This window comes from Penicillium crustosum (genome assembly GCF_028827405.1).
Source record: "Penicillium crustosum strain IBT 35664 chromosome Unknown utg000002l_segment0_segment0, whole genome shotgun sequence".
NCBI classification, from domain to species: Eukaryota; Fungi; Ascomycota; class Eurotiomycetes; order Eurotiales; family Aspergillaceae; genus Penicillium; species Penicillium crustosum.
Window position 1 is genome coordinate 2,683,926 of NW_026623123.1, and position 24,655 is coordinate 2,708,580.

At 49.5% G+C, this 24,655-nt stretch overlaps 10 protein-coding genes across 10 annotated transcripts; 7 read left to right on the forward strand and 3 right to left on the reverse strand.

Moving 5' to 3' along the window:
• Positions 1–1,589: 1,589 nt before the first annotated feature.
• On the forward strand, positions 1,590–5,114 carry hmg1 (HMG-CoA reductase; the record flags this gene model as incomplete). The annotated part of the gene is made up of 3 exons (XM_056872271.1): positions 1,590–1,925; positions 1,996–4,709; positions 4,778–5,114. The coding sequence occupies 3 exons, from the start codon at positions 1,590–1,592 to the stop codon at positions 5,112–5,114; spliced, it is 3,387 nt and encodes a 1,128-aa protein (XP_056729991.1).
• Positions 5,115–6,486: 1,372 nt separating this feature from the next.
• N7487_004525 (putative cell polarity protein) lies at positions 6,487–9,216 on the forward strand (the record flags this gene model as incomplete). The annotated part of the gene is made up of 2 exons (XM_056872272.1): positions 6,487–8,748; positions 8,812–9,216. The coding sequence occupies 2 exons, from the start codon at positions 6,487–6,489 to the stop codon at positions 9,214–9,216; spliced, it is 2,667 nt and encodes an 888-aa protein (XP_056729992.1).
• A 946-nt stretch (positions 9,217–10,162) lies between these two features.
• cyp4 (peptidyl-prolyl cis-trans isomerase) lies at positions 10,163–11,022 on the forward strand (the record flags this gene model as incomplete). The annotated part of the gene is made up of 4 exons (XM_056872273.1): positions 10,163–10,220; positions 10,402–10,571; positions 10,648–10,754; positions 10,836–11,022. The coding sequence occupies 4 exons, from the start codon at positions 10,163–10,165 to the stop codon at positions 11,020–11,022; spliced, it is 522 nt and encodes a 173-aa protein (XP_056729993.1).
• Positions 11,023–11,876: 854 nt separating this feature from the next.
• On the reverse strand, positions 11,877–12,836 carry N7487_004527 (high-affinity Cu transporter CTR3; the record flags this gene model as incomplete). Its single annotated transcript, XM_056872274.1, has 4 exons — positions 11,877–11,913; positions 11,989–12,586; positions 12,648–12,678; positions 12,741–12,836. The coding sequence occupies 4 exons, from the start codon at positions 12,834–12,836 to the stop codon at positions 11,877–11,879; spliced, it is 762 nt and encodes a 253-aa protein (XP_056729994.1).
• Positions 12,837–13,205: 369 nt separating this feature from the next.
• Positions 13,206–14,125, reverse strand: N7487_004528 (exosome non-catalytic core subunit SKI6; the record flags this gene model as incomplete). Its single annotated transcript, XM_056872275.1, has 2 exons — positions 13,206–13,710; positions 13,827–14,125. The coding sequence occupies 2 exons, from the start codon at positions 14,123–14,125 to the stop codon at positions 13,206–13,208; spliced, it is 804 nt and encodes a 267-aa protein (XP_056729995.1).
• A 511-nt stretch (positions 14,126–14,636) lies between these two features.
• Positions 14,637–17,724, forward strand: N7487_004529 (putative DNA excision repair protein (Rad26L); the record flags this gene model as incomplete). The annotated part of the gene is made up of 2 exons (XM_056872276.1): positions 14,637–14,730; positions 14,780–17,724. The coding sequence occupies 2 exons, from the start codon at positions 14,637–14,639 to the stop codon at positions 17,722–17,724; spliced, it is 3,039 nt and encodes a 1,012-aa protein (XP_056729996.1).
• Positions 17,725–17,936: 212 nt separating this feature from the next.
• On the reverse strand, positions 17,937–18,806 carry ssuA (RNA polymerase II subunit A C-terminal domain phosphatase; the record flags this gene model as incomplete). Its single annotated transcript, XM_056872277.1, has 1 exon — positions 17,937–18,806. One exon carries the CDS (start codon positions 18,804–18,806, stop codon positions 17,937–17,939), a length of 870 nt encoding a protein of 289 aa, XP_056729997.1.
• A 694-nt stretch (positions 18,807–19,500) lies between these two features.
• On the forward strand, positions 19,501–20,265 carry N7487_004531 (nicotinamidase; the record flags this gene model as incomplete). Its single annotated transcript, XM_056872278.1, has 2 exons — positions 19,501–19,569; positions 19,621–20,265. 2 exons carry the CDS (start codon positions 19,501–19,503, stop codon positions 20,263–20,265), a joined length of 714 nt encoding a protein of 237 aa, XP_056729998.1.
• Positions 20,266–20,808: 543 nt separating this feature from the next.
• N7487_004532 (GIG1 family protein) lies at positions 20,809–21,741 on the forward strand (the record flags this gene model as incomplete). Its single annotated transcript, XM_056872279.1, has 4 exons — positions 20,809–21,067; positions 21,130–21,312; positions 21,374–21,558; positions 21,604–21,741. The coding sequence occupies 4 exons, from the start codon at positions 20,809–20,811 to the stop codon at positions 21,739–21,741; spliced, it is 765 nt and encodes a 254-aa protein (XP_056729999.1).
• A 669-nt stretch (positions 21,742–22,410) lies between these two features.
• Positions 22,411–24,464, forward strand: N7487_004533 (OSBP family protein). Its single transcript, XM_056872280.1, has 8 exons — positions 22,411–22,507; positions 22,608–22,676; positions 22,734–22,839; positions 22,926–23,036; positions 23,089–23,364; positions 23,417–23,666; positions 23,721–24,034; positions 24,084–24,464. Exons 1-8 carry the CDS (start codon positions 22,471–22,473, stop codon positions 24,211–24,213), a joined length of 1,293 nt encoding a protein of 430 aa, XP_056730000.1. The 5' UTR covers positions 22,411–22,470; the 3' UTR covers positions 24,214–24,464.
• Positions 24,465–24,655: the final 191 nt, after the last annotated feature.

Here is a 24,655-nt window from a genome sequence, read left to right on the forward strand (position 1 = left end):
CTCCAGGGCTGGAGGTGCCCCGGGGGTCCTTGGCTTAGGAGCCAGGTCCAGTGACACAAAAGAGCAAGAGGTGAGCACTAACACGGAATGGGAAAGCCACCTGAGGCATCTCAGGCACCTAAGGCACCGAGGTGAGAAGTTCAGCAAACTCCCATTTACCGGAATAGTCGGGATTCACCGAGTAAACGATCTTATCTTTTTCTCCTTTTAACTTGGCAAGCTCGGTTACCGAGTTTATTATGGATACATGGAGTCTGTGTCGGGTGAATCCGAGAAGATGATTTGACTCAGAGTTATCAGATTTTTATCAGATTTCTCCGTAGCTCCACTAGGTGGATTCCGTTTCACAGGCAGAGAAATTGAGTGGACTCTTTTTCTGACCTGGAGTTGCAGATTGGACGCCGACTACATTCGTAGGTTTTTCGACTTTCCTCTTCAGACTAAGGGCAGTGTGGCTGACGTGGACGGAGTAAACCCTCATTTGAATACAGGGCTAAGTAACCCTGGACGAAAATGAGTGGAGTCTGTGCTGATCGTTCTCTCCCACATTCTGTTTTATCATGTAAAGACAAGATTTGGGAAATATGATATCCCGAGATTCAAAAGAATCCATAAAATTCAATTCAGGCAAGATAGCAAGGTATGTGTCGCATGACTATAGTTGAAAAGGATCGACAATGCATGAAAAAGAAAGGCGTATCAGAGATAAACAAATGCCGGTACGGAGTACACACCCATAGCTCCAGTTTTGGGTTGTACATTGTACGAGGCGCCCTGTACGGGAGTTTTTATTTGGAGGTTTTGTCTAAAGGGTATTGCATACTGCATATACTAATAACCCTGGTGGTACTTTATATAAATACATAAATATTCCAATATTCCCATATTCCTCAATATTGTTGTCTTTAAGCCACCAGATGCAGGTTGTGTATTAAATAATGTAGCCTGGATGGTAATCCTACATTACTCCGTTCATATATAGAAAATCCATTCCCTCCATGAATGTACAAAATAATATGTCAGATTGATATTGTTCTATCCATTCTTCTTACACCCCCTCTCTCTTCTCTCTCATTTTCTTTGTTTCTCTTTCTCTTTATAAAATACCAAAAACCCTCTCCAAGAAAAATAAATTACCTCGCAGGAAACCCGAGCAATTCCCCACTGGTTGGCGGCTTGGCGACCCCCGTTGTCGGCGATACTTAATTCCAGCGGTCTCGGGCAAGTTATTATTTTACCTTCAGGGGGGCCCTTAGTTTTTTCCCTTTTACCTCCAATTCCAAGGGCTGTGCCTTGAGTTTCTCGATTTTTCCTGGTATGTCTTCTTTTGGTCCGGATATTGGTGACTCTAACTAAGAGAAAAAAATATAGCCCGGAACTCTGCCTAGTCCCTCAACACCGACTTGTGCAGCCCACATGCGGTCATAGAATTATATCCTAATTCAAAGATTTTCCTCCGGATTGGTTTTGGTGTAAGACATCACCCCACGACGGCTTTCCTCGCAGGTTCTGGTCCTTGCGGACCGTCTTAAAACTCCCCCCAACGCCTTCAACAGACGTTCTCACCGCTTCCTCCGCGACTCGTCACCATGGCTACCTCGTTTATCTCCAAACGCCTTCGCTCGACTGAGGAAGAGCGCGAAACTCAACCTAGCTGGATCCGTCGTCAGATTGTATCGGGCCTCCAATCCATATCTCGCCGGGCCTGTGTGCACCCTATTCACACACTCGTGGTGATTGCAATCCTTGCTAGCACCACCTATGTGGGTCTCCTTGAAGGAAGCCTGCTTGATACCTCCAAAGACCCACGAAGTGTCGCGGGGCAGGTTGACGCCGATGCTCTTCTCCAGGGAAGCCGCAATCTGCGACTCGGTGAATCAACTTCGTGGAAGTGGCAGGCGGAAGACGCCTGGACAGACTCCCAGGTGAGCCCATCTCCCATCTTTTCCTCTTTTTAGGTGCCGAGAAAGAAATATTAACTCGATAAAATCTTAGACCGAGAAGCCTGCTGCCCAACACCTGGCTCTGACAACCCTGATTTTCCCCGATTCCACCAACTCTGATTCAACTGCTCCCGCAGCTGATGATGTCCCGATTCCTGCCAATATCTCCGCCGCTTCAGTGCCTTACACCCCGAACCTCTTCTCGCAATTTACCCACGACGCTTCCCTGGTTTACACCGTGCCTTTTGACCAAGTCTCGGAACTGTTGAGGGCCGTGCAGGAGATCCCCACCCCATCCACGGATGAGGATGAAGAGGAGTCCAAGAAATGGATCATGCGAGCTGCTCGTGGCCCGGCCTACGGATCTCGCAGAGCTGTTAAGCTCTGGATTGCGGACGCGTGGAATTCCTTTGTGGATCTGATCAAGCACGCGGAAACCATTGATATTGTTATCATGGCTCTCGGCTACCTCTCCATGCACCTGAGCTTCGTCTCGCTTTTCTTCTCCATGCGACGATTGGGCTCCAACTTTTGGCTTGCGGCTACCGTGCTCCTTTCTGGTACCTTTGCATTCCTTTTTGGTCTACACGTTACTACGAAACTTGGTGTGCCTATCAACCTCCTCCTTCTGTCCGAAGGCCTCCCATTTTTGGTTGTTACCATTGGATTCGAGAAGCCGATTATGTTTACCCGGGCTGTCCTGAAAGCTTCCGTGGACAATCGCCGACCTGGTCCTGGTGCTGCCCCTCGCCCGCTGGCGTCGAGCACACCGCGATCCATTCAGGACTCCATCGCAGCTGCGATCAAGGATCAAGGTTTCGAGATCGTTCAGCACTACTGCATTGAGATTGGTCTATTGGCTTTGGGTGCGGCCTCTGGCGTTCAAGGTGGACTCCAGCAGTTCTGCTTCCTCGCGGCCTTGATCTTGTTCTTTGACTGCGTGCTTCTTTTCACCTTCTATACCACCATTCTCTGTATCAAGCTCGAGATCACTCGGATTAAGCGTCACGTGGCGCTACGCAAGGCTTTGGAAGAGGATGGCATTACTCACACTGTTGCTGAGAATGTTGCTACAAACAACGACTGGCCTAGCGCAGGATCTGGCGAGGCGGACACCAGCATCTTTGGTCGCAAGATCAAGTCCAGCAACGTGCGCCGGTTCAAGATTCTCATGGTTGGTGGTCTGATTCTGATCAATGTTGTGAACATGTCAGCCATTCCTTTCCGGAACACTGGCAACGGTGGCCTGCTTTCCCGTTTCTCCAGCTTCCTGTCTCCTACCCCTATTGATCCCTTCAAGGTGGCAGAGAACGGCCTGGACACTGTGTATGTGGCTGCCAAGAGCCAGAAGCAGGAGACTATTGTTACCATCCTCTCCCCGATCAAGTACAAGTTGGAGTACCCCTCCATTCACTACGCAGCTCTTGCCGACTCTGGTTCGTTTGATATCGAGTACACCGATCAATTCTTGGATGCCGTGGGTGGCAAGGTTCTTGAAAGTCTGCTCAAGAGCGTCGAGGACCCTATCATCAGCAAGTGGATCATCGCCGCTTTGACTCTCAGCATCATCCTTAATGGCTACCTTTTCAATGCTGCTCGTTGGAGTATCAAGGACCCCGAGACTGCCCCCGCTCTTCCCGCGGAGCCTGTGGCCGCACCGAAGGTCTACCCCAAGTTTGAACCCAATGAACAACAGTCAACCAGGACTCCGGAAGAATGCGAGGCTCTGCTCAAGGAAAAGCGTGCGCCCATCCTTACCGATGAGGAACTGATCGATCTTTCCCTTCGCGGAAAACTTCCAGGTTACGCGCTGGAGAAGTCCATGGAGGATGAGAACTTGATGAGCCGTGTTGATGCCTTTACTCGTGCTGTGAAGATCCGCAGATCTGTGGTCTCCCGGACTCCTGCTACCTCTGCTATCACTTCCGTTTTGGAGGGTTCCAAGCTCCCCTACAAGGATTACAACTATGGCCTTGTCCACGGTGCTTGCTGTGAAAATGTTATTGGATACTTGCCCCTTCCTGTTGGTGTCGCCGGTCCTATCAACATCGATGGACAAAACTACTTCATCCCCATGGCCACTACCGAAGGTGTCTTGGTGGCTAGTACGAGCCGTGGCTCCAAGGCAATCAACGCCGGTGGCGGTGCAGTGACTGTTCTGACCGGTGATGGTATGACTCGTGGTCCTTGTGTAACTTTCCCAACCTTGGCCCGGGCTGCCGCTGCTAAGGTTTGGATCGATTCCGAGGAAGGCCGGAGTATCATTACAGCAGCTTTCAACTCGACCAGTCGCTTTGCCCGTCTCCAGAGTCTTAAGACTGCTCTTGCCGGAACCTACCTGTACATCCGCTTCAAGACTACCACTGGTGATGCCATGGGTATGAACATGATCTCTAAGGGATGTGAGAAAGCGCTAGACGTTATGCACAAGGAGTGCGGCTTCGAGGACATGTCCATCATCTCGCTCTCCGGTAACTTCTGCACGGATAAGAAGTCTGCTGCGATCAACTGGACTGATGGCCGTGGTAAGTCCGTCGTGGCAGAGGCTATCATTCCTGGTGATGTTGTCAAGAGTGTCCTCAAGAGTGACGTCGACGCACTGGTTGAGCTGAACGTCAGCAAGAACTTGATCGGAAGTGCGATGGCCGGCAGTTTGGGTGGCTTCAACGCCCATGCCTCTAACATCGTGTCTGCCATTTTCTTGGCTACTGGTCAGGATCCTGCCCAGAACGTTGAGAGCAGCAGTTGTATCACTACCATGAAGAAGTAAGCTTTCCTCATCATCTACCGGCCGTTTTTAACTTTTGAGATGCTAATCATAATTTCCCAAACAGCAACAATGGCAACCTCCAGATTGCTGTGTCTATGCCTTCCATCGAGGTGGGCACCATTGGCGGTGGCACTATCCTTGAAGCCCAAGGTGCTATGCTGGACCTCCTGGGTGTCCGCGGTGCTCATTCCACTTCCCCCGGCGAAAACGCGCGCCAGTTGTCACGTATCATTGCTGCCTCCGTTCTCGCTGGTGAGCTCAGTCTGTGCTCTGCGCTCGCTGCCGGTCATCTCGTCAAGGCACACATGGCCCACAACCGTAGCGCAGCCCCCACACGGTCCTCAACCCCCGTGTCTTCTGCCGTCAGCGCCACCCGTGGCCTTTCCATGACCTCCAAATAAACGATTGACATGACCAGATCCTCCTGGCCCGCAGCCGTGGGCCAATGTAAATGTGTGACTACGGCCCATGATTCTCCTGATACCATTCACTTTCAATGCAGACCCTGTGGCGTACCTATCACTCGCCCTGTCTTTGCCTATGCATCATAATGGGAGACCTTCTCAACCGACAGGGGGGAAAAAAAGTCGATTACTGACGCTATCCAATGTCCGGATAGGCCGGTATTGAGGAATTATTTTCCATGCCAGTGGATCGGCAAGATCCAAATGAGGCCTACTGAAGGCATCCCCCACTGGGAGCCCTAGAACCAACGCTTCAAAGCATTTATGCGGGGATTGAAGCCGTTCTAGCTGTACTTAGTTTCGGTTTTTTTTTTTTCTCTCCCACTTATAGATATGACCGAAAGAATTTATTTGTTTTCAAGCCTTTTCAAATACTTCCAGGTGGGACTGTCGGGTACAAAAGTATACGGTGTGCAAAAATTATGGGGCAGGCAAGGGCCTAGAATTGTCCCCATTGTCCCCTTTTCTTTTCATACGATGGATGTATGGTGCTTCTATGTTGTATTGATCATACATAATGTAGAGATGTATTTCAAAGTAAGTTTCTGGGTATTATTTTCTTTTGATATGTTTATAGTTAACTGCTGAAGAAAGACTATAAATTGGGCTATGTAGTCCATACATGTGTATGTAGTGTGCCCCCTTGTGAATTAACCCCCTTAGCCCGTGTCCTTGGCAGGTGCCTGGGTATCCAATACGAGTACGGAGTACTCTGTATCGTATAGCCACTTTTTCTATTGATCTTATTATTGATCAAGCTTTGAGAAGAATGCTGTTCCAGGATTATGCAGATAAGTGAAAAAAAAGGCCCCCAATAAAAAATAATAAAAGAAAGAAAAAGCAGGCCGATCAGATCTGAAATCATATCCTCACGCATATAACCCCTGTAGATGCATCAATTGATACATGTAGTAACTGTACGGAGTAAGGAACCTGAACGGGTATTGTCGTAAGGGAACTCCGGAGAGTTCAACTACACTAAAAACCACTTTCGCTCTCGCACTCTCTTGCACTCTCGCACTTTCTTGTCCCTTTTCCCCCCATATCAGTGTCCTTCACTCCTTCGGATCTGATACTTTCTGCTACTCTAATTATTCGACACTTTACGACCTCGTGGCGAATCATAACTCCTCACTTTCAGCCTGTCTCAGATCGGAATCTTAGTGGAGAAATACCGGGGGGCTTATTTTTTGGCCGTTACGAAGTGAATGCCTTTATCGATTAATCGAAGTCCGTGATAGCTGGCCCTTTGGACAGCGTTGAATATTCATTGGTGGAGAAGTTGGAACATCCCCAGTTTGACCCTGATATGAATGGGGGTTCGGAAGCCATGTCACCTGTCTCTGTCGATGGTAGTGAATGGTCGGGACTAAATCAGTATGGAAAATCGGACTCACCATTCTCACCAACATTCCCATCATCGCGACCCAACCTAGCCACACCTCCGACCTCCGGCAGCCCGAGCGCACCCCTAAGTCCCAGTGGGCCACCTCCTTCGCTGTCACCCTCCACCAGGAGCGGCAACCCATCCCCACCCAGCTCGGTCGCGGCAAGATCTAGTTCCGGCACACTAGCGGAAGGCCCCCGCGATGGCAGACGGTATCGTCAGATGGAAGAGATCCTGGGCCAGCACTATGTGGTCCTGAAAAGATTCCTCAATGGTACGGCCCGCGACGACCGTGGCAAGTCGAATAAAGCCCGGGATAAACTGCTGCGACTATCGCCAACCCAGTTCCACGAACTTTCTACCGATGTCTACGATGAATTGATCCGGCGGCAGCAGGCCTCGCCGCCTCCCGGACGACCACCCCGTCCAGACGTGCCTCCTTACCTACCCGCTCGCAGCGATTTCCACGAAAAGCGCAACCATGCCCGCCAAAAGCTTGCCGCGCTCCACCACGTTCGTTTCCGAGATCTGGCGACTGATGTCTTCTGCGAGCTGGAGCGCCGATTCCCACATTTCACGAGCCGAGAATACCGCCCCCGGCCGCCTCCCAATATGGGCCCTCCCAGCGCTCGTACCTCCCAGCACTCCTCTCGGGGGCCTCCTTCGCGCATGGGACGAGGGTACCCGTCTGGCGGACCCCCAGGCAGTCCATTCCCTCCCCGCAATGGCTCTCTTGGAGGGCCACCGAGTATGAATGGGGATGGGCCGTTTCCTCGGTCTTTCCAGAGCAATACTATGGTTCCCAATAAAAGTACGATGGTTGAGGATAGCGACGATATGGGACCAGAGGACGAGGATGATGCTCGGAGCGATGCCTTCGGTCTAGATGCTGTTCTGAGCAGACGGGGTACTACAACGACCCTAGGTGAGAGTGAACGGAGACTGTTAGTGGAGAGCCAGACACAAGTATCGGTTCTCCAAGATAAGATTGAAAAGTTGGAAGAATTGGTCCGCTCCAAGGATGAGGAGTTGGCACACTCATCACAAGATGCAGATTCCTCCGGGATCAGTCATAACGAACGCCAGGAGTGGGACGATTTACGCCACGAGCTTGAGACCAAGGTATCAAAAGCCGAGGATCTCAACAGCTCGCTTCAGCTGGAGCTTGAGCGGGTCCGAACAGAGCACGAGACCATGGAACGGGACCTTCGCAGCCAGCTCAATGACTCTTCCCGGGGTGTCGATGATGCGGGTCTCCAAGCCCGCTATGTTGATCTAGAGACTCAGCACCAGAGTTTACAAGCAGAGTTGCAGCAGCAGAAACAAGTGACCGACGAAGTCCGCCGTGAGGCATCGACTTTCCTCATGGAGATGAAGACCCTTTCAGCCGAGAGTCACTCCAATTGGGAACGCGAAGAACAGCTCTCAAACGAGGTTCACAGACTCGAGGCAGATGCCAACGAATGGAAGAACCGCTACGCCAAGGTCAAGGCACAGCTGCGGCATCTTCGCACGTCGTCCGGTGGTTTCGCCGACTCACGGCCTGACGCAAGTCTTGTTGCCAAAGAGCATGAGTTGGTGCAACCCGACGGACTGGTCAAGGACTTCCACGTTACTAGGTTCCAAGTGTCCGTGGACGAGCTCCTGCGAGTTGCGCGTTTCGAGGAATCGCACGTCGTGCTCCACCAGAGCAAGATGGTCATTGTCGCAGTCCGCCATATTCTCCAGGACGTGGAATATGCCCCGATCCCAGTGGATGGGTCGGCTGCTCTGCGCGCAAAGGTCAAGGGCCAGGTGTCTACGACAGCAAACAACATGATCACCGCGACTCGCAACTTTGCCAGCTCTAGTGGTCTATCTCCGGTGTCGCTCCTTGATGCGGCGGCCTCTCATCTTTGCACAGCCATTGTTGACTTGATACGGGCAGTCAAGATCCACCCATCGCCTGTAGATGAGTTGGAAGATGACGATTACGAAGCGGATGTATCTCAGGGGCAATTCCCCGAGTATTTTGATACGTCTGCTAGTCAAAAGCGGATGAGCAATAACTCCGTCTATAGTGCTATTAGTCGTCCGGATGACTCTCAGTACCCTGTACAGAAAGGTGTTACCAATGATGTAACCAATGATCTCAATCACGGCTGGGGACATGTGGAAGAAGACCACGAGATATTGGAGCTTAAGGTGAGTCAGCCCGAGAAGGATAATACCATAACGAATGATTTACTGACAGGTGATCCTACCTAGCTCTATGTTGAGGACCAGACGGATGGCATGGTCCAACAAATTCAGGCTCTGGTGGCCAGTATCCGGGCGGAGGACAACATGCATACTGTCCAGACGCACGTCTCTGCCATTTCAAACGTCGTTGCGAATGTGGTTTCTGCTACAGAGCACCTGATGCGCGAACGCAGCGGAGACATCGCTTTGCGGCAGGCATCTGAACCGGTCATCGCGGCATTGGATCAGTTCCGCGGCCGGTTGACGGCCACTGCCAGTGAGGGTGAAGACGCCACCACCCCTGAGCAATTGCGTGAAATCACGAATAAACTGCCACCCCTTGCATTTGAGATCGCTCGGCAGACTAAAGACCTTGTTCAGCGCCTCGAGGCCACATCGGTAGTTGCTGACGAGGAAGACGACTTCCGGTGATCAACTTGATCCGATGCATTGTTTCTCATGGCATGAACTCGGGATTACCGATTTTATCCTTCTTTGCCCAACTTTTTTTTATACTCCTTCTTTGCCCCTTGCTTTTCAGCGACTATTCATCTATGGCAACGAGTGGACAACGTCGAAACGATGTCCCGACATATGTGGCATTTATGGGGCTTCTTTCCCTGTCGTCACTTTCCTTTCTTCCATATTCTCTTATTTTTTGTACTCTATTTAGCCCTTTTCCATTGTTCATCTACGGTTTTCGGCCTGTTGATTTGTTACTTTTTTCTTACATCTCACGATCGCTTGCTGGTGCCAGGCTGTTATTTTCTTGCATTTTGAATACATATTGGTGAAATGAAAGTACTCCATATATCTTCAGCTTAATGACTACACCAATAATCAACGCAAGTTTACCCCCTTATAGATGCATATATTCTGTAGCCAAGACTGCTAGTTCGGAAGGGATGTCCCGGAAGACATTACATAATCACGGAGCTCTAGACGCTTTTTGGCATGGAGCTTCGGTTTTTTCCTTCTTTCTACTTCTTTAATTCGCATTCTCCATCAATCTATATAACCTTTGTAAGTGAGCTTGGTCCCTTGTCATGTGAATGTTAGAGTGCATTTCCACTTTGTTTCAGACTCTTTCGGCGACATCTTTAGGCAACAGAAGCAGCCATGTTTTACCCCCTGGAGAGTCTGGAGAAGCTACAAAGTGGAGCCTCAGGCAGGAACTGCACAAGTGGTCTTTATGTGGACCTCAACAAGCTAACCCCAAAGTAGCCCGGCACCCGAGTTCACCCGCTCCGCCCTGCCCCTCACCATGTTCTGCCGACTGAGGTCAATAACCCCACCTTCTTCCCTCTTCTCTTCTTCTCTCTTCAATTGCACTTCTTTCCACCCCGCTGCACGAACTTTCGCTTCATCAACCGCCGCCATGTCCAACACCAGCGCTTTCTTCGAGGTCCAGTACGCCCCTGCTGGCTCCTCCACCCGTAAGTTTCCCCATCAGCTCTGTTATTCTCATTTCTGGCGGGGCAGCGAGTTTTTGCCTCCCCGCCTCAATCTTACCTCGCTGCCTTGAACCTCCAGCTTTCAATCATAGTATTAAAGCTTGGCAATTACCCATCGTGATGCATTAATTGGAATTGAAATTGATGCTGATTTCCTCATTAGCCAAGATTGGCCGCATCAACTTCAACCTCTTCGCCAACGAGGTTCCCAAGACCGCCAAGAACTTCGCTGAGCTCTGCAACGCCCAGGAGGGTCAGGGTTACAAGGGCTCTTCCTTCCACCGTGTCATCCCCCAGTTCATGCTCCAGGGTGGTGACTTCACCCGTGGCAACGTGAGTTTTTCTTTCTAATCCTGATAGTCGCTGCAATGCTCGGTATCTGACTTTGGATTTTTTTTTACCGGAATAGGGTACCGGTGGTCGCTCCATCTACGGTGAGAAGTTCCCCGATGAGAACTTCGTCCACAAGCACACCCGCCCTGGTCTTCTGTCCATGGCCAACGCTGGCCCCAACACGTAAGTCTCATAGCCTCCAATTTGTATCCCAGCTGGTCTACACACGAAGCCATACTAAACATATCCTTTTTTTTTTTCTAGCAACGGCTCCCAGTTCTTCATCACCACCGTTGTCACCTCGTGGCTCGATGGCAAGCACGTCGTCTTCGGCGAGGTCGCTGATGCCGAGTCCATGAACGTTGTCAAGGAGATCGAGGCTCTCGGTTCCTCCTCCGGCTCCCTCCGCTCCGCTATCAAGCCCACCATCGTCAACTGCGGTGGCAACTAAAAAGCTCATTATGGAGATTTAGTTGGGTGTTGGGAGGATGAACGTCTTTCTTTTCGTCATGAAGGTTCTTTCCCAATGCCCCAGTCCGGCGTGGGACTAGCATAGGTGGCTTTCCCTTTTGCGCCTTGTAATCTAAAGTTTCTACCCAGCTAGCTCATACATGCCTTTCTGTCGTGGGGACTTGATGTTCAATTTGTGGATTAGTGTAAAAATAAGCATGTTTCAACCCTTCGTAAGATAGAGGCAGGCGCAAAGCCAAAGTTCCTGAAACCTGCATCTCAACCAATGCATATTCCAGGCCCATCACCGTAAAGCACGAAATTGATCGTCGTAATTATCCTATTACAAGTCTCGCCCTTGCATTTCCCAAGCAGAGACCCCCACGTGTCTGGTGATTCCAGGACTTTGATCGCGGGTCCGTGGGCCAACTACATCACCGTACCCCGCGTGAGATGGCAGGTTTTTTTTTTTTTTTTTCTTAGTGGAAAAGGTTTCCACCTCTTCCAATGGAAGTTTTGTATGATATTAATAAAATTCCATTCTATGCATAGTCTACTTTGAGTCTATTCCATTTATTATGAGGGTCTAATTTAGTAGAAAGTAATTGAGATAGACAACAGGGTTCATACGTCATTGCATTATGGGTGGGATCAGGCCCGAGGCGCATGCACCCGATACAAAGAAACAAGGAACAAGGAACAAGAAAAAATAAATGTGCACGCAAGAATGTGCATATTGCCCTCTGCCTTTCCAAGGAAGAGAAAACAAATACCGGGATATCAAACCATATCGCTAAAAATGCTGTAGAATCGAGCGCGTGTGGTTAAGACAAAACAAGGTGCAAAGACACTGGTTTAACCGCAGCACTTGGTGACGGATGTAGCATCTGACCTGAAAAAAACATGTTAGTATGGTAATGGTAATGGTAATGTATGTGGTTAATATACACTGGATGAAACAACTTACTCCTGATTCAAGTTCACCGGCTCCCAAGAGAAGATAAACGCTCCCAGGAAAGCACCAATAAAGATACATATGATGATGTACCCATTGAAGTACATGGCAAGCAGCATGATGATATACGCAACTGCAAACTGCGTCATGTGAAGCAAAGAGCGCACAGTATGTTCAACAAGCGACGGACGATATGGTGCAAGCACGGTCTCCTGTCTCTCGATGCGCTGGATGCCAACATCACGTATGACATTAGCCGGTGCTACAGCAGCAGAGACAGAAGCCTGTTTCTTCGATGCTCCGTCCTGGGGGGTACCCGACACAGGAGTGATGATGTCGTCTTCTGCATCGGGATCTGCGTTTCCGCAGCAGTTACCGGGCGGCTTGGAGGTGTTTTCATCGCTTCGCAGGGGAACGTTGGAGATGGACTGCGCAGTGGGAGAGTCTGACATATAGAGTCGTCGAAGACGGGCTCGACGAACAATGAACGAGTCGTATTCTCGACCCAGACGGCGGAGGAATTCAAGACTCAGGACGAGACAAATGACTCCGATGCATGAACCAGCGAACATGCCGCGAGACTTGACGTGCCATGACTCGGCGAGGAAACCTGGGGGGGTTGGTTAGTTTGTCTTTCGGGCTTGTATAGAGGGGGTTATTGGGCTACGTACATGAGTCAACTGTGTACCAGTTCCAAAGCATCTGATCATGGTTGTCAGTAAGGGCATTTAATGTAGTGAATCTGAGATTGATATTCAACGAACTGAAATTTTGCAGCCACCGCCCATGTCCATTCCGCTCATGTCCATCGCGGTGCTGCTGGCAGTAGCTGCCGAGGCTGTCGACGTGGCTGTCGCCATGGTCATCCCGTGCATATCCATGATCGACGGTTTGACTGGGGACCTTTCGAGCACTGGATTGGGAGAGTGTTTGTGTTGATCGAGTCAAAACAGAAAGAAAAGCAAATTAGTACAAAATATAATAATATATAAACAAAAGAATAGAACGCGGGAAATAGAATAGAAATGGGCATCACATTATGTGCCCTAATATGAGTGCAATATGAGCAGATTTATAGATTGGCCCTAAAAACTTAGTGAGGCGGTTTGAGCAAATTCTCTCAGCACATGTGGTAACATTAAACGTAAGACAAGGGTATCAACTTTCAACTATTCTCCCATTTGAAACCTCCTTTTTGTTTTTGTTTTTCTTCTTTTCTCTTTTCTGCGTCAACCGCGCGATCCTTTGATAACACCTTCCAACAATTCGCGGATCTGACTGCACCCATCGATCCCGACCGCTAACATTGTCTCAAGGTACGTAGCGTGCACCTTAGACTCCATAGTAAGCACACACACCTTCATCGCCTCTTCATCATCATCCATATTGTTCTCGCCAACGGGCACTGCCGTCGTCGTCGCAACAGTGAGTGAAGGAAGTTCCTGTTCTTCTGGGAGTGACAGATCCAGAAGTGGATCAAGCTCGTCGTGTCGCGGGTCACGCGGTGTAGAGGCGCTACCGCTCATACCGGAAGTACAGCCACAGAGTAGTCCTGGCATGGGGATACCGGCGTCCACAAGCGCTAGCGTACAGGCGTTGATTGCCGCGGCGAGCAATGAGCCGTCGGCAGAGAGAACGGAGACATGAATGCTGATTGTGCTGTGGGGGTAGAGGTAGGTGTGGAGGTGAGACTGGAAAGCTGAGCGGAGGGTTGTAGCGATTCGTGATGATTGTCTGTAGTCCGGGGAGGTTGAGATTAGCATTGGCCGTACTTGGATCTAGTCTGCTGTCCCTGTAACTCTCCCCATATGGTATGAGGAGGTAATGGGAAAGCATAAGAGGGTGCATACCTGTCACTTCCACCGGCTCTCCGCTTGCGATCTACGCCGGCAAATCCAGCGACGTTGACATCTACTTCCACAACTGCATGACCACTTCCTGCAGCTCCACCTCCGCCATCTCCTCGGCGACCCTCGGCGGGGCCGTGGACAGAGCACATGATTGATGTGTTGCCCATGGACAGGTATGAAGAGCCGGAGCTAGCAGGGTTGGTTGAGATCTGAGCTTGGAGCAGACGGAGTTCATTCCAGCGGCGGCCATCAAGGCGCAGCCGTGTCAGGGGATATGTCGTCGAGGTGTCGAGCGGCATCTTTGCGGATTGAGTCTGATAAGAACGAGAGTTGTCTTGAGCGAGAAGAGGGTATGTTAAGCAGGAGGCCAATCTTTATTTTGTGTTCCCTGTGGGCTTTGGTTAGTCAGACGTTTCTTGATTGAGCAATGTCAGACGTAGAATATTATTCTGGACTCACGTTGGCTTTATCGCATATGCAAAGAATCAAATGCCAACCCAATGAGAGCATCTTTTTTCTGATTCGCTGGCACGTGACTTCGTGGAACAACTCTATGGACAGTTTCAACCACTTCTTCGAGCACTTGAGGAAATATCAACAGAGACTCAATTCTGTTTGAGATGGGAAACGAAACAGGATATCAAATTCTATATTAAAAAATGTTCAATTGAAGCTATCTCGAGTGAAATATTCAAGTTCGTTCCGTGGCCGTTATCGTCTACCGTAAGCTACATCGTGTCGCGACAGTCTGGTACTCCCTTCAACTTACGCTGTCACCTTTTGAGCTCTGTTTTCAGAATTGCAGATAAAATGGCCGATAATAAAACCGGTTATGATATCATTACCATCAATTCAGATGATGACGACTTGGAGGTGACGCACTATGCGACTCCAACTCCTAGCAGTATGACACCTCCTCGACGCGTTTGATAGACAGCTCACATTCTCTCAAGGCAGGTTTTCTGGTGTGAAACGCGAGGCTGCTACACCGGTTAAGCAAGATTCACCGCGCACTCTTCTTTCGGGGTCATCAAACGCTGTAAAGATCCAGCCCGTGGACAGCGATGAGGAAGACGCCAACGATGGCGAGTTGGCGTACAAGAAGTTCAAAGAACGCAAATCCCTCAAGCGGAAACAAACTGCCGCAGCAACTCGCAAGGCCAAAATTCCCAGGGGAGATCCAATCGTTGGTCGAGTAAAGCAAGAGCGACCAACGCCTCAGCCGAAGCGGCCTTTGAAACAATGGGGCGAAGTAGCTTCGGAGGATGAGCTGGTAGAAGATGCCTTGCCTGGGTATCTTAAAACTCGCCGCAGTCAGTTCGACCAGAATCATGAACATCTGAAAGATCACGGACTGAAGCTGCCACCCACCTACAATGATGTGGATTTCTCTGATGATGAACGTCTTGAAGAACTGCAAGAAAGACCTGCCTTTCCGGATAACGCACATAAGCAAGAGTACAAGGACATCGAACTGCCATATTCTATGGGCATTATTCCCGCCCCGATCGCCCAGTGGCTACGGCAGTATCAAGTGGAGGGGGTCGCGTTTCTCCACGAGCTGTTTGTATATCAAAAGGGTGGTGTTCTAGGAGACGACATGGGTCTTGGAAAAACTATCCAGGTGATTGCTTTCTTGACCGCTGCCTATGGAAAGACGGGGGACGAACGTGACGCAAAGCGCATGCGAAAGATGCGCAGATCTGATGACGGCGCTTGGTATCCACGCACGCTCATCGTGTGCCCGGGAACACTTATCGCAAACTGGAGGGCTGAGTTCGCGCGCTGGGGATGGTGGCATGTTGATAGCTACCATGGGGAGAACAAGGATCTTGCCCTCGATGCGGCGAAATCAGGGAGGGTGGAAGTCCTGATTACCACATACACCACTTACATGAACAATAAAGAATCCGTCAATATGGTTGAATGGGACTGCGTGATCGCAGATGAGTGCCACAAGATTAAGGAGCGCAAGTCGGGTACCACCCAGTCCATGAACGAGATCAATGCGTTATGTCGGATAGGGCTCACTGGCACGGCCATCCAGAACAAATACGAAGAATTATGGACCCTTCTCAACTGGACAAACCCCGGTGTTCTAGGTCCGGTAAGCACCTGGAAGGCACAAATATCGGACCCACTGAAGATCGGACAATCGCACGATGCCACCCTGAGTGAGCTCAGTAGAGCACGGAGAACAGCCAAGAAGCTGGTTGAGAACTTGCTTCCACAATTTTTCATCAGGAGGATGAAGTCCTTGATTGCGGATCAGCTGCCCAAAAAAATTGATCGGGTTGTCTTCTGTCCTCTGACCGAGACACAAGCCGAGGCCTACGAGAATTTCCTTGACAGTGACATCGTCGATTATATCAAGACATCTACGGAACCATGTGATTGTAGGTCGGGCAAGAAGGCCGGCTGGTGTTGTCGTCGCTTTATCCCCGATAGAGACCCTCCAACCTGGCAGTCCTATGTGTTCCCTGCTATTAATGTGCTTCAAAAGCTCAGCAATCACCTAGCAATCCTGATTCCGCAAGGAGTAGACCCAAAGGAGAAGCAGGAAAAGGATAGAGATTACCTGGAACTTGCGCTGCCTGAACAATGGGAAGATCTTTACCGCTCGCGCGACTCGATCGTCAACTACGCGAACCCTGAGTTTTGCGGTAAATGGAAGGTTCTACGGAAGCTACTTAAGTGGTGGCATTCGAATGGAGACAAAGTTCTTATCTTCTCGCATAGCGTGCGTCTTCTTAAGATGTTGCAAATGCTGTTTCACCATACCAGCTACAACGTCAGCTACCTGGATGGATCTATGAGTTTACAAGACCGCGCAAAAGCTGTAGACGAGTTCAATGCCGACTCGCGACAGTTTGTTTTCCTAATATCAACCAAGGCTGGTGGTGTTGGGTTGAACATCACCTCGGCAAACAAAGTGGTAGTTGTTGACCCAAACTGGAACCCGTCCTACGATTTGCAGGCCCAGGACCGGGCCTATCGCATAGGGCAACTTCGCGACGTGGAAGTCTTCCGGCTAATTTCTGCCGGCACGATTGAAGAAATCGTCTACGCTCGACAGATCTACAAGCAGCAACAGGCAAATATTGGATACAACGCAAGCTCAGAGCGTCGATATTTCAAAGGCGTCCAAGAAAACAAAGACAAAAAGGGTGAAATCTTTGGTCTAAAGAATTTCTTCGGGTATCAGAACACGAACATCGTTCTGCGCGACATCGTCAACAGAACAAATGTTGCTGAAAGCCGTGCGGGGGTAGAAGTCGTCGACATAGATCTCAAAGCAGAAGACGAAGGCTACGACTACACCGACCGACCAATGAAATCGGAAGACGAGGCAATGAGCCAACTCGCGGCGATGATCTGCGGCGACGATGACGAAAAAGACCACAAGCCTTCAGCCAATCTTCCAACACCACATAAACACGACCCCGTTCAAGCGATTCTCGCAAGCGCAGGCGTGGAATACACCCACCTCAACAATGAAGTGATCGGTTCCTCGCGTGTCGAGGAAGACCTCAGTCGTCGTGCTGAACTGGCTCAAAATGACACGACAGGTGACCATAAGGTTTTCATGTCCTCACAGCCTTTCTCCCAGCCGGCAGAGGAACCTATGCGATTCAAGTACCATCCCCCGGAAGATGTCATACGTCGCCAGTTCTGTAGTATGGCGCGGCGGTTTGGCTACGCCGATGCTACGGAGTTTGCGCTCGTTGTTGAGGGTATGACCCAGGCGCAGCGGAGAGCTTGTCTCGATCAGTGGTATCGAGAGAGGAGAGAGGTACTACTTGCTGCGGCTCAACGCACTCCTAAGGAGGAGATGGACGTTGAAGATGAATGGATCAAAGATGAAAAGGGCCCCAAGGAGGAGAGTCCGGGTCTTTGAGACGTTTTGTTTCTGTTGCTATTCCTTCTTGTTTGATACCCCTTCCTAATTGTATAACAAGCATTGAATAAATGCGATATTTGACCACACTCGCTAAAAACCAGTTCATCTGGATAACACGGAACCTGCAAATCATTGGTATTAGACCATTCTCTTAGGATGGCTGTAGGTAAATAGATATCCATCCGAGGATCGCATCATAGACAGGGGACCTAAAGCCAAGCCAAAGTCCACAGAGCCGGCAAATTGGGATATTTTTCTTGCCAATTCGCCAAGATCTCAGGGACCTTCTCGTCAAAGCTCTGGCGCGCAGGACCAGTCCCGTTTTCCCAGCCCTCAGATCCATGAACACGATGCTCAGCAACAGCAGCCTCGTTCAAACGATTGGCTAAATCAAGAATCGCCTTTCCACCAGTCAAGGCCTCCTCATGGTTATCCTTGATATCGACGTTGAAGACATGGACGGGGTAATTGAGCGTAGTTCCCTTATTCATCAAGTCATCAACAACAGCATCCCAGCAGCGCTCCTCGCATGTGATAATGACATCCACGACACCGCCCTCCGTTCCGACAGCACCCTTATCACCCTTGGAGAGGTGGTCGACTCGCGGGACACCAGGTACCCAGTCCTGGAACCGCTCGGGTCCCCACTTCAGTTGGCGGTTCCGGTCGAGCATGTTCAGGATACCGTTTGAGCGGTACAGACGCTCGTCTTTTCCTGCTAGTTCCTCGTACATTTGGTTGTAGGATGTTGTGTTGAAGCTGTACACGTTTGGTTGTGTGATTGATGGACCTGGGAGACGGACGAGGGAGCCTGTGCCGAAGGATATCACGGGGAAAGCGGTTGGGGCGCCGGAGAGCTGGAGGTGGGCTTCCATTGAGCGGTTGTTGTTTGAGGCGCAGACTGTGCAGAACTTGAGCTTGTACGAGTCCATGGCTGCGCTGGCCGGGGTGGATGTTTCTAGGGATTGGGCTGCTGCGGCCATGTCGGCTTGTGTGGATGTCTCTGGTGGTGGAGGGGGAGGGGGAGGAGGTTGGGGAGTTGAGGTCCCCGAGTTTGTTCGGCGGGGATCATATGCCATTTTTGATGGGGAGACTATGGAGATGATTTGATAATAGAGAGAGAGACTAAGGGGGTTGTTGTTTCTAGGTATTTTTTCTTTGAGAGTCGATGATCATGGGGGTTTCTTGAGTTTACAATATTCTGTTGACTATCAGAGGCAAGTTAGCGACTGATTTAGGTGAAATTGTTGGTGACATGAGAGGTGGAAACACAAGTTCAGAAAAAAAAGCGTATATGAATTTATCCGCATAGCAAAAGCTCAGACAGCTCCAATAATATATTCATCAGGTTGAGGGAAGGAGACGGTAACACAACACACATACCTTGTAGTTATCACTCATTATCCAATTCAAATCATTATGGGGGCCGTAGCCCTGAGGTAAGAGAGAAGAGCAGGTTTGGTGAAAGTTGAAAAGCTTCCTTTTTAGTGCCCTGGCTTAGTCATGGAGTTACCGCTGGTTCTTCCGCCTACATGCCAGAGCTAGCGGGAGCTCATATTCTGCCAGACAAATATCATTGAGCTTATCGTAATATTGTACACAACGTACTTTTTCTTTAGATATCTCTCTATCTTATAAGGACTCTTCCCCATTTCTCTTGCTCATAGCGTACCAATCAGAATCTACCATCCCCAAAAGATTTCAAACCCCTCCATAATCCTGTCGATAATCCCCATCACCAGCTCTCTATTCCTATACCTTTCCAGCTCAAAAATGGCAACAGATCGTACGGTCAGGCCAGCCCTGATTGTGGTAGACATGCAGGAAGATTTCTGCCCTCCAGTGAGTTGAATAAATCCAATAGAATGCCATATATGCTAATAAGCAAAGTAGCATGGGTCACTTGCCGTGCAAGGGGGCCGCGACATTGCCTCAATAATCAACACTCTACTTGCAAAGCCAGGATTTGTCGCGCGCATCTTGACCAAAGACTACCACCCAGCGGACCATATCTCATTTGCCAGTAACCATCCAGGGCCTGACAACCAACCCTTCTCTTCATTCGTCGCAATGAACAACCCCGCTCTAGGAAAAGAATCAGAAACAAAACAACAGCAACTATGGCCCGTCCATTGTGTGGCTGATACCTCCGGCGCGGAGATTATCCCAGAAATTGATACCTCCGCCGAACATCTAGTTGTTCACAAGGGCATGCGTCCCGAGGTTGAGATGTATTCTGTGTTTGCGGATGCTTTCGGAAACTGCGATCATGGTACCAACGCACATTCGGTCAGCATAGATGTTGCCGCGGCTCTCAAGAGTCAAGATGTTACAGATGTATTTGTTGTGGGCTTGGCTGGGGATTATTGCGTTAAAGCTACTGCTCTTGATGCTGCCAAGGTTGGATTCAACAGTTGGGTTATCGAGGAAGGAACCAAGTGTGTCGTGCCCGCTAATTGGGATGCCGTTAAGGGAGAGCTTGAGACTGCCGGGGTGTCTATCATCTCTATGAATGACCCCATTGTCAGGGAGCTGTGAGGAAAGTGCTGATATTCTGATTTTCTCTCATCCTACTTCTATCACGCAATTCCCCCCTTCCAAGTGTTTGTTGTGTCGAATATGGATTCAAGTTCCATGATTCCCTGCTTTAGATGTCATTTTTATCTATTGTGTAGGTCTCACGATAGTGCTATGGATGATGGAAATGTATCTTTCACGTGGATGTGTCACTATACCCTGTGTGATAGCACTTTCCCACTCCACGGTCTGTAGTTCAAATTAGAGAAAACAAACCCCACGAGCTCCCAACGGTCTGATATGTACTCCATACATCATATTTGGAACAATTTCCCATGTCAGTAATATGTCAGATACAAAAATAGGTCGCCAGTGGATAAGTGATCGACAAGCAACTGCCAGAAACGTCCCAACTTCATCCCCTTTTCCGCACTACTGCAGAGTGACGTCGTGTCAAGGGGGAGATTCACCACTCAACACTCGAACATATGTATCATATTTTTACTACAGTAGATCAGTTGAAAACTCAATCTACTCGCGATGCTTAACTGTAGGCGGCCATCAATGCCCCCAATCAGCACACTCGACGAGAAACCGACCGATACCGATGCCGATGCTGATGCCGATGCGGCCCTGCACTTCCACGATCACAGCGTACCCTCCGAACCCCTCCCATACTGGCTCGTCAATTTACCTCGGTCGCAATGGACGGCCGAATGTCCTAGCTTTCTACGTGATCAATCTCTGAAGAATATCCGATGTCTCTCGACCCCTGATCACCTTTATACCCGACAGGACTGGGAGCAAGTGAAGGAGATCACCAGTTGAGTACAACTACTAGTTAGTGATGTACTCAACTCACTAACTATAACTTGTGAACCATAGGTACCAACCGGATCGATCGGTTCCAGCGCGTCCCAAGCGAGTTGCGCAAGTATCTGGAATACATGGCGCACATCAAGGCGGAGTATACATCCGTCATGAGGTTTGTGGTTAAGGAAAGGCTGGGCTGGGGGGATGGCAATTGGGAAGATGTCAAGCCAAGAGGTGGTCCTTTTGAATACGAGGGTCTGGCACAGGTCACCAGGTTGGGTTTTCGAACACGTGAAAGACTAATTTCGCTCTATAGAGGACATCCGAATCATATACAACGACTGGCCATACGGTGTGGATAAGGACATTATCCACCTGGTAGTGTGGACCAAATTCGAGCTGGAAGATGACCCAACCACCGATGACCTAACGGCAAGCGCCCGAGCAGCCATAGAGAGCTATGTGCAGGACACATTTTGTTCTCGGGTACCAGCTGAACAGGTAAGAGAAAGTCGGCGTTAGTATGATGAAAAGCTGACAACATAGGTGGTTTGGTTCAAGAACTGGAAGTCACTCAAGTCGGTCCCTGGGATAGAACACTTCCACGTCATGCTCCATCGTCCCGATATGGCATTTGTTAGGGAGATCACCTGTGGAGATGTACCGCTGATCGAACGGGTGTGATGTCCACAGGGTTTACAAACTTGATTGGATTGAAAATAGAGAGGGTAAATAGAGAATAAAGATTCTTCTTTTGTGTATATCCTTAGGTTTATAGGTACCAAGCATCATATAACTACATGCCGTACAAAGTATAAGTACGGAGTACGAATACGGTACTTGTTGAATTCCCCGCCAAGCCATGCCCCTCATTGGCGATCTTTGGGGGGAAATGTTGAATGGAGTATATACATAAAGAGGTTAGTTCTGAATTATATTTTGAATGTCTTGAATGCTTAGGAGAGAAAAAGAGAGAGATATCTACATACATACATAGTATACCCAGGTATAGCTGAATAAACATCTTCAAGCTAACCTTGGAATCCCAGTAATGCTAGTAATGCCAGTTAGAAAAATACGTCACTTCCAGGGTTGACCCCTCTTTGAAGCTAAGCATTTAACATGTGTTGAATTTTGGAATTTATTTTTTTTTTGTACAATAATTTTTAGTGTCTTTTTTAGTGTCTTGTTTTTTTAATTTTTTTTCTTTTGAACTACACAAATTGGTTTTTTTTGTGTTTTTTTCCACTTCATCGTAAAAAGCCCGTTTCCGGAATTTCCGCCACAAAGTCAGCTGTCTCGGTTTTCACTTAGGCATCTATTTATTTTATTTTTTGGTTCTTCTTTTTGTTTCATAAATGTTGCAAGCTTAGGAATTTAGGAATTCCATATAATTCATTTCCGAACGCAGTCATGCCGGTTCCGCATCTCCGCCGTACTTCGCTAGCCAGTGAGTTTGTCCTCCCTCTCCTTTTATCCCACTGTCATACATTCAATAATTTGATATTTGATATTTGATAATTCCAACATGTCAACTAACGCAGATCTAGGCAGATCATCCATGGAAGATTCTCCGCCTAGTGGGGAGGACGAGGTCGTTGAGCCAGACCAGGGAAATGGTGCGTGCAAATCCGCAATACTGCCAGACACATAACTGACTTGATATACCTTCGCAGTTCTTTCGCATATCATTTCTCAGCTACGGCCGGGTGCCGACCTGAGTCGGGTCGTCTTGCCGACATTCATCCTTGAGCCCCGGTCTATGTTGGAGCGGATCACGAAGTGCGTTTACATCCAGCTCCAAGCAAGCTAGCTAGGAGCTACCTGCTACTATTGGGATATAGAGACTGACATAAGAACATTCATAGCTTCATGGCCCACCCTGAAACCCTCCTCCCTATGTCGACGATTGAGGATCCGGTTGAGCGCTTTGTCTCCGTGGTCAAATTTTACCTGAGTGGATGGCACATCAAACCACCGTATGTCGCCCGCTTGCCGTCTGTCTGGGAATATATTCTGATATTTGCATAGAGGAGTGAAAAAGCCGCTCAACCCCATTCTTGGAGAGACCTTTACCTGTTATTGGGACTACCCCGACGGAACCCGCGCCTACTACATCTCCGAACAGACCTCCCACCACCCGCCGAAGTCAAGCTATTTCTTTGCAGCCCCGGAGCATAAAATCCGCATTGATGGAACACTCAAGCCCCACAGCAAGTTCCTGGGCAACTCCGCAGCTAGTATTATGGAGGGTATCGCGATTTTGCGGTTGATGAACCACGGGGATAAAGAAAAGGGTGAAAGATAGTACGTTGCGCCGGCTTTACCTATGAGCCTTTCAATCACTGACAAAAACTAGTATTCTGACCCAACCCAATATGTATGCACGCGGCATTCTTTTCGGAAAGATGAAGTATGAGCTTGGCGATCACAGCTATGTGCGTTGTCCCGAGAACAACCTGGTGGCCGATATCGAATTCAAGACCAAGGGATATTTCTCCGGTACTTATAATGCAATTGGGGGAACTATCAAGAATGAAAAGACTGGGGAGGTGTTATATGAACTCTCCGGATTGTGGAATGGGGAGATGGACCTGAAGGATGTTCATGTACGTTCCGTATACCTGCAAGGTTCTTTTGGATTCAGCACTGACCGAAAACAGACCCACAAAAAAGACGTCTTGTTCGATGCGACACACGCCAAGCATACAGCTCCTTTGGTCCGCCCCATGGAGGAGCAAGGAGAGCGGGAATCGCAGCGGTTATGGCACAACACGGTTCAAGCGCTTTTGTCCCGAAACCATGAAGCTGCAACGGACGAAAAGACCAAGATCGAAGACCGCCAACGAGACGAGGCCGCGAAGCGCGCCGACGAGGGAGTCGAGTGGCGTCCTCGGCTTTTCCGTCCCATCCAAGGCGGACCCGGTGGGCCGGATGAGGGTGAAGAAGACCTCGACTGGATCATCAATGCTCAAGTGTAAGAACAATTGCTCAAGCCGTAAAGACTATATAACTGACAGTCCCAGCGACATGCACGATCCCCAAGTCGCCACCAAGCAGATCCTATCTATCGCACCCATCCTCCAAGGTCAGAAGGAGTCATCCCAATATCACATCCCGCCGCATCACCCCAATCGTTCTGCTTCCGCGAACTAGGACCCTAGGCATATCCCTCTACAACCAGCTAATGCCACCCCCGCAGGCTCCGAGACAAAAACAGATGCCACCCAAAGCACCGTGGAACGGACAGATACTCAAACATCAGAAGTGGAGCAGTTTGTAGACGCCCCGGAAGCCTCATAAGCCAGCACGAAAAAGCCCCATTGCGTCCACCTCCGGCCCCATCCATGCTATCACCGACCTAATCCAACCCCCGGTCGGTTGCTCAGGTCGCCTTTTCTCTCTCTCACCTCTCACCTCTCACCTCTGAATGAACCCGGAGTGTTATCACACTCCCCACCATCTCTCTCATTCTGCCATGACGTAGTCAACCTGCGCAGAAATACCCAGCACAGCCACAACTCGAGGCGGCCGACGACACGACCATTGTGATAGTTCCCCCTGCCCCTCTGATGTTTCAACACAGCGTTTTTCTCGG

Excerpts from the sequence above, each read along its gene's own strand:
- N7487_004533 (XM_056872280.1), top strand. The coding sequence starts at position 22,471 with ATGCCGGTTCCGCATCTCCGCCGTACTTCGCTAGCCA. Across the intron at positions 23,365-23,416 it reads AAAGAAAAGGGTGAAAGATA|TATTCTGACCCAACCCAATA; the intron begins GTACGTTGCGCC and ends GACAAAAACTAG. Across the intron at positions 24,035-24,083 it reads TGGATCATCAATGCTCAAGT|CGACATGCACGATCCCCAAG; the intron begins GTAAGAACAATT and ends TGACAGTCCCAG.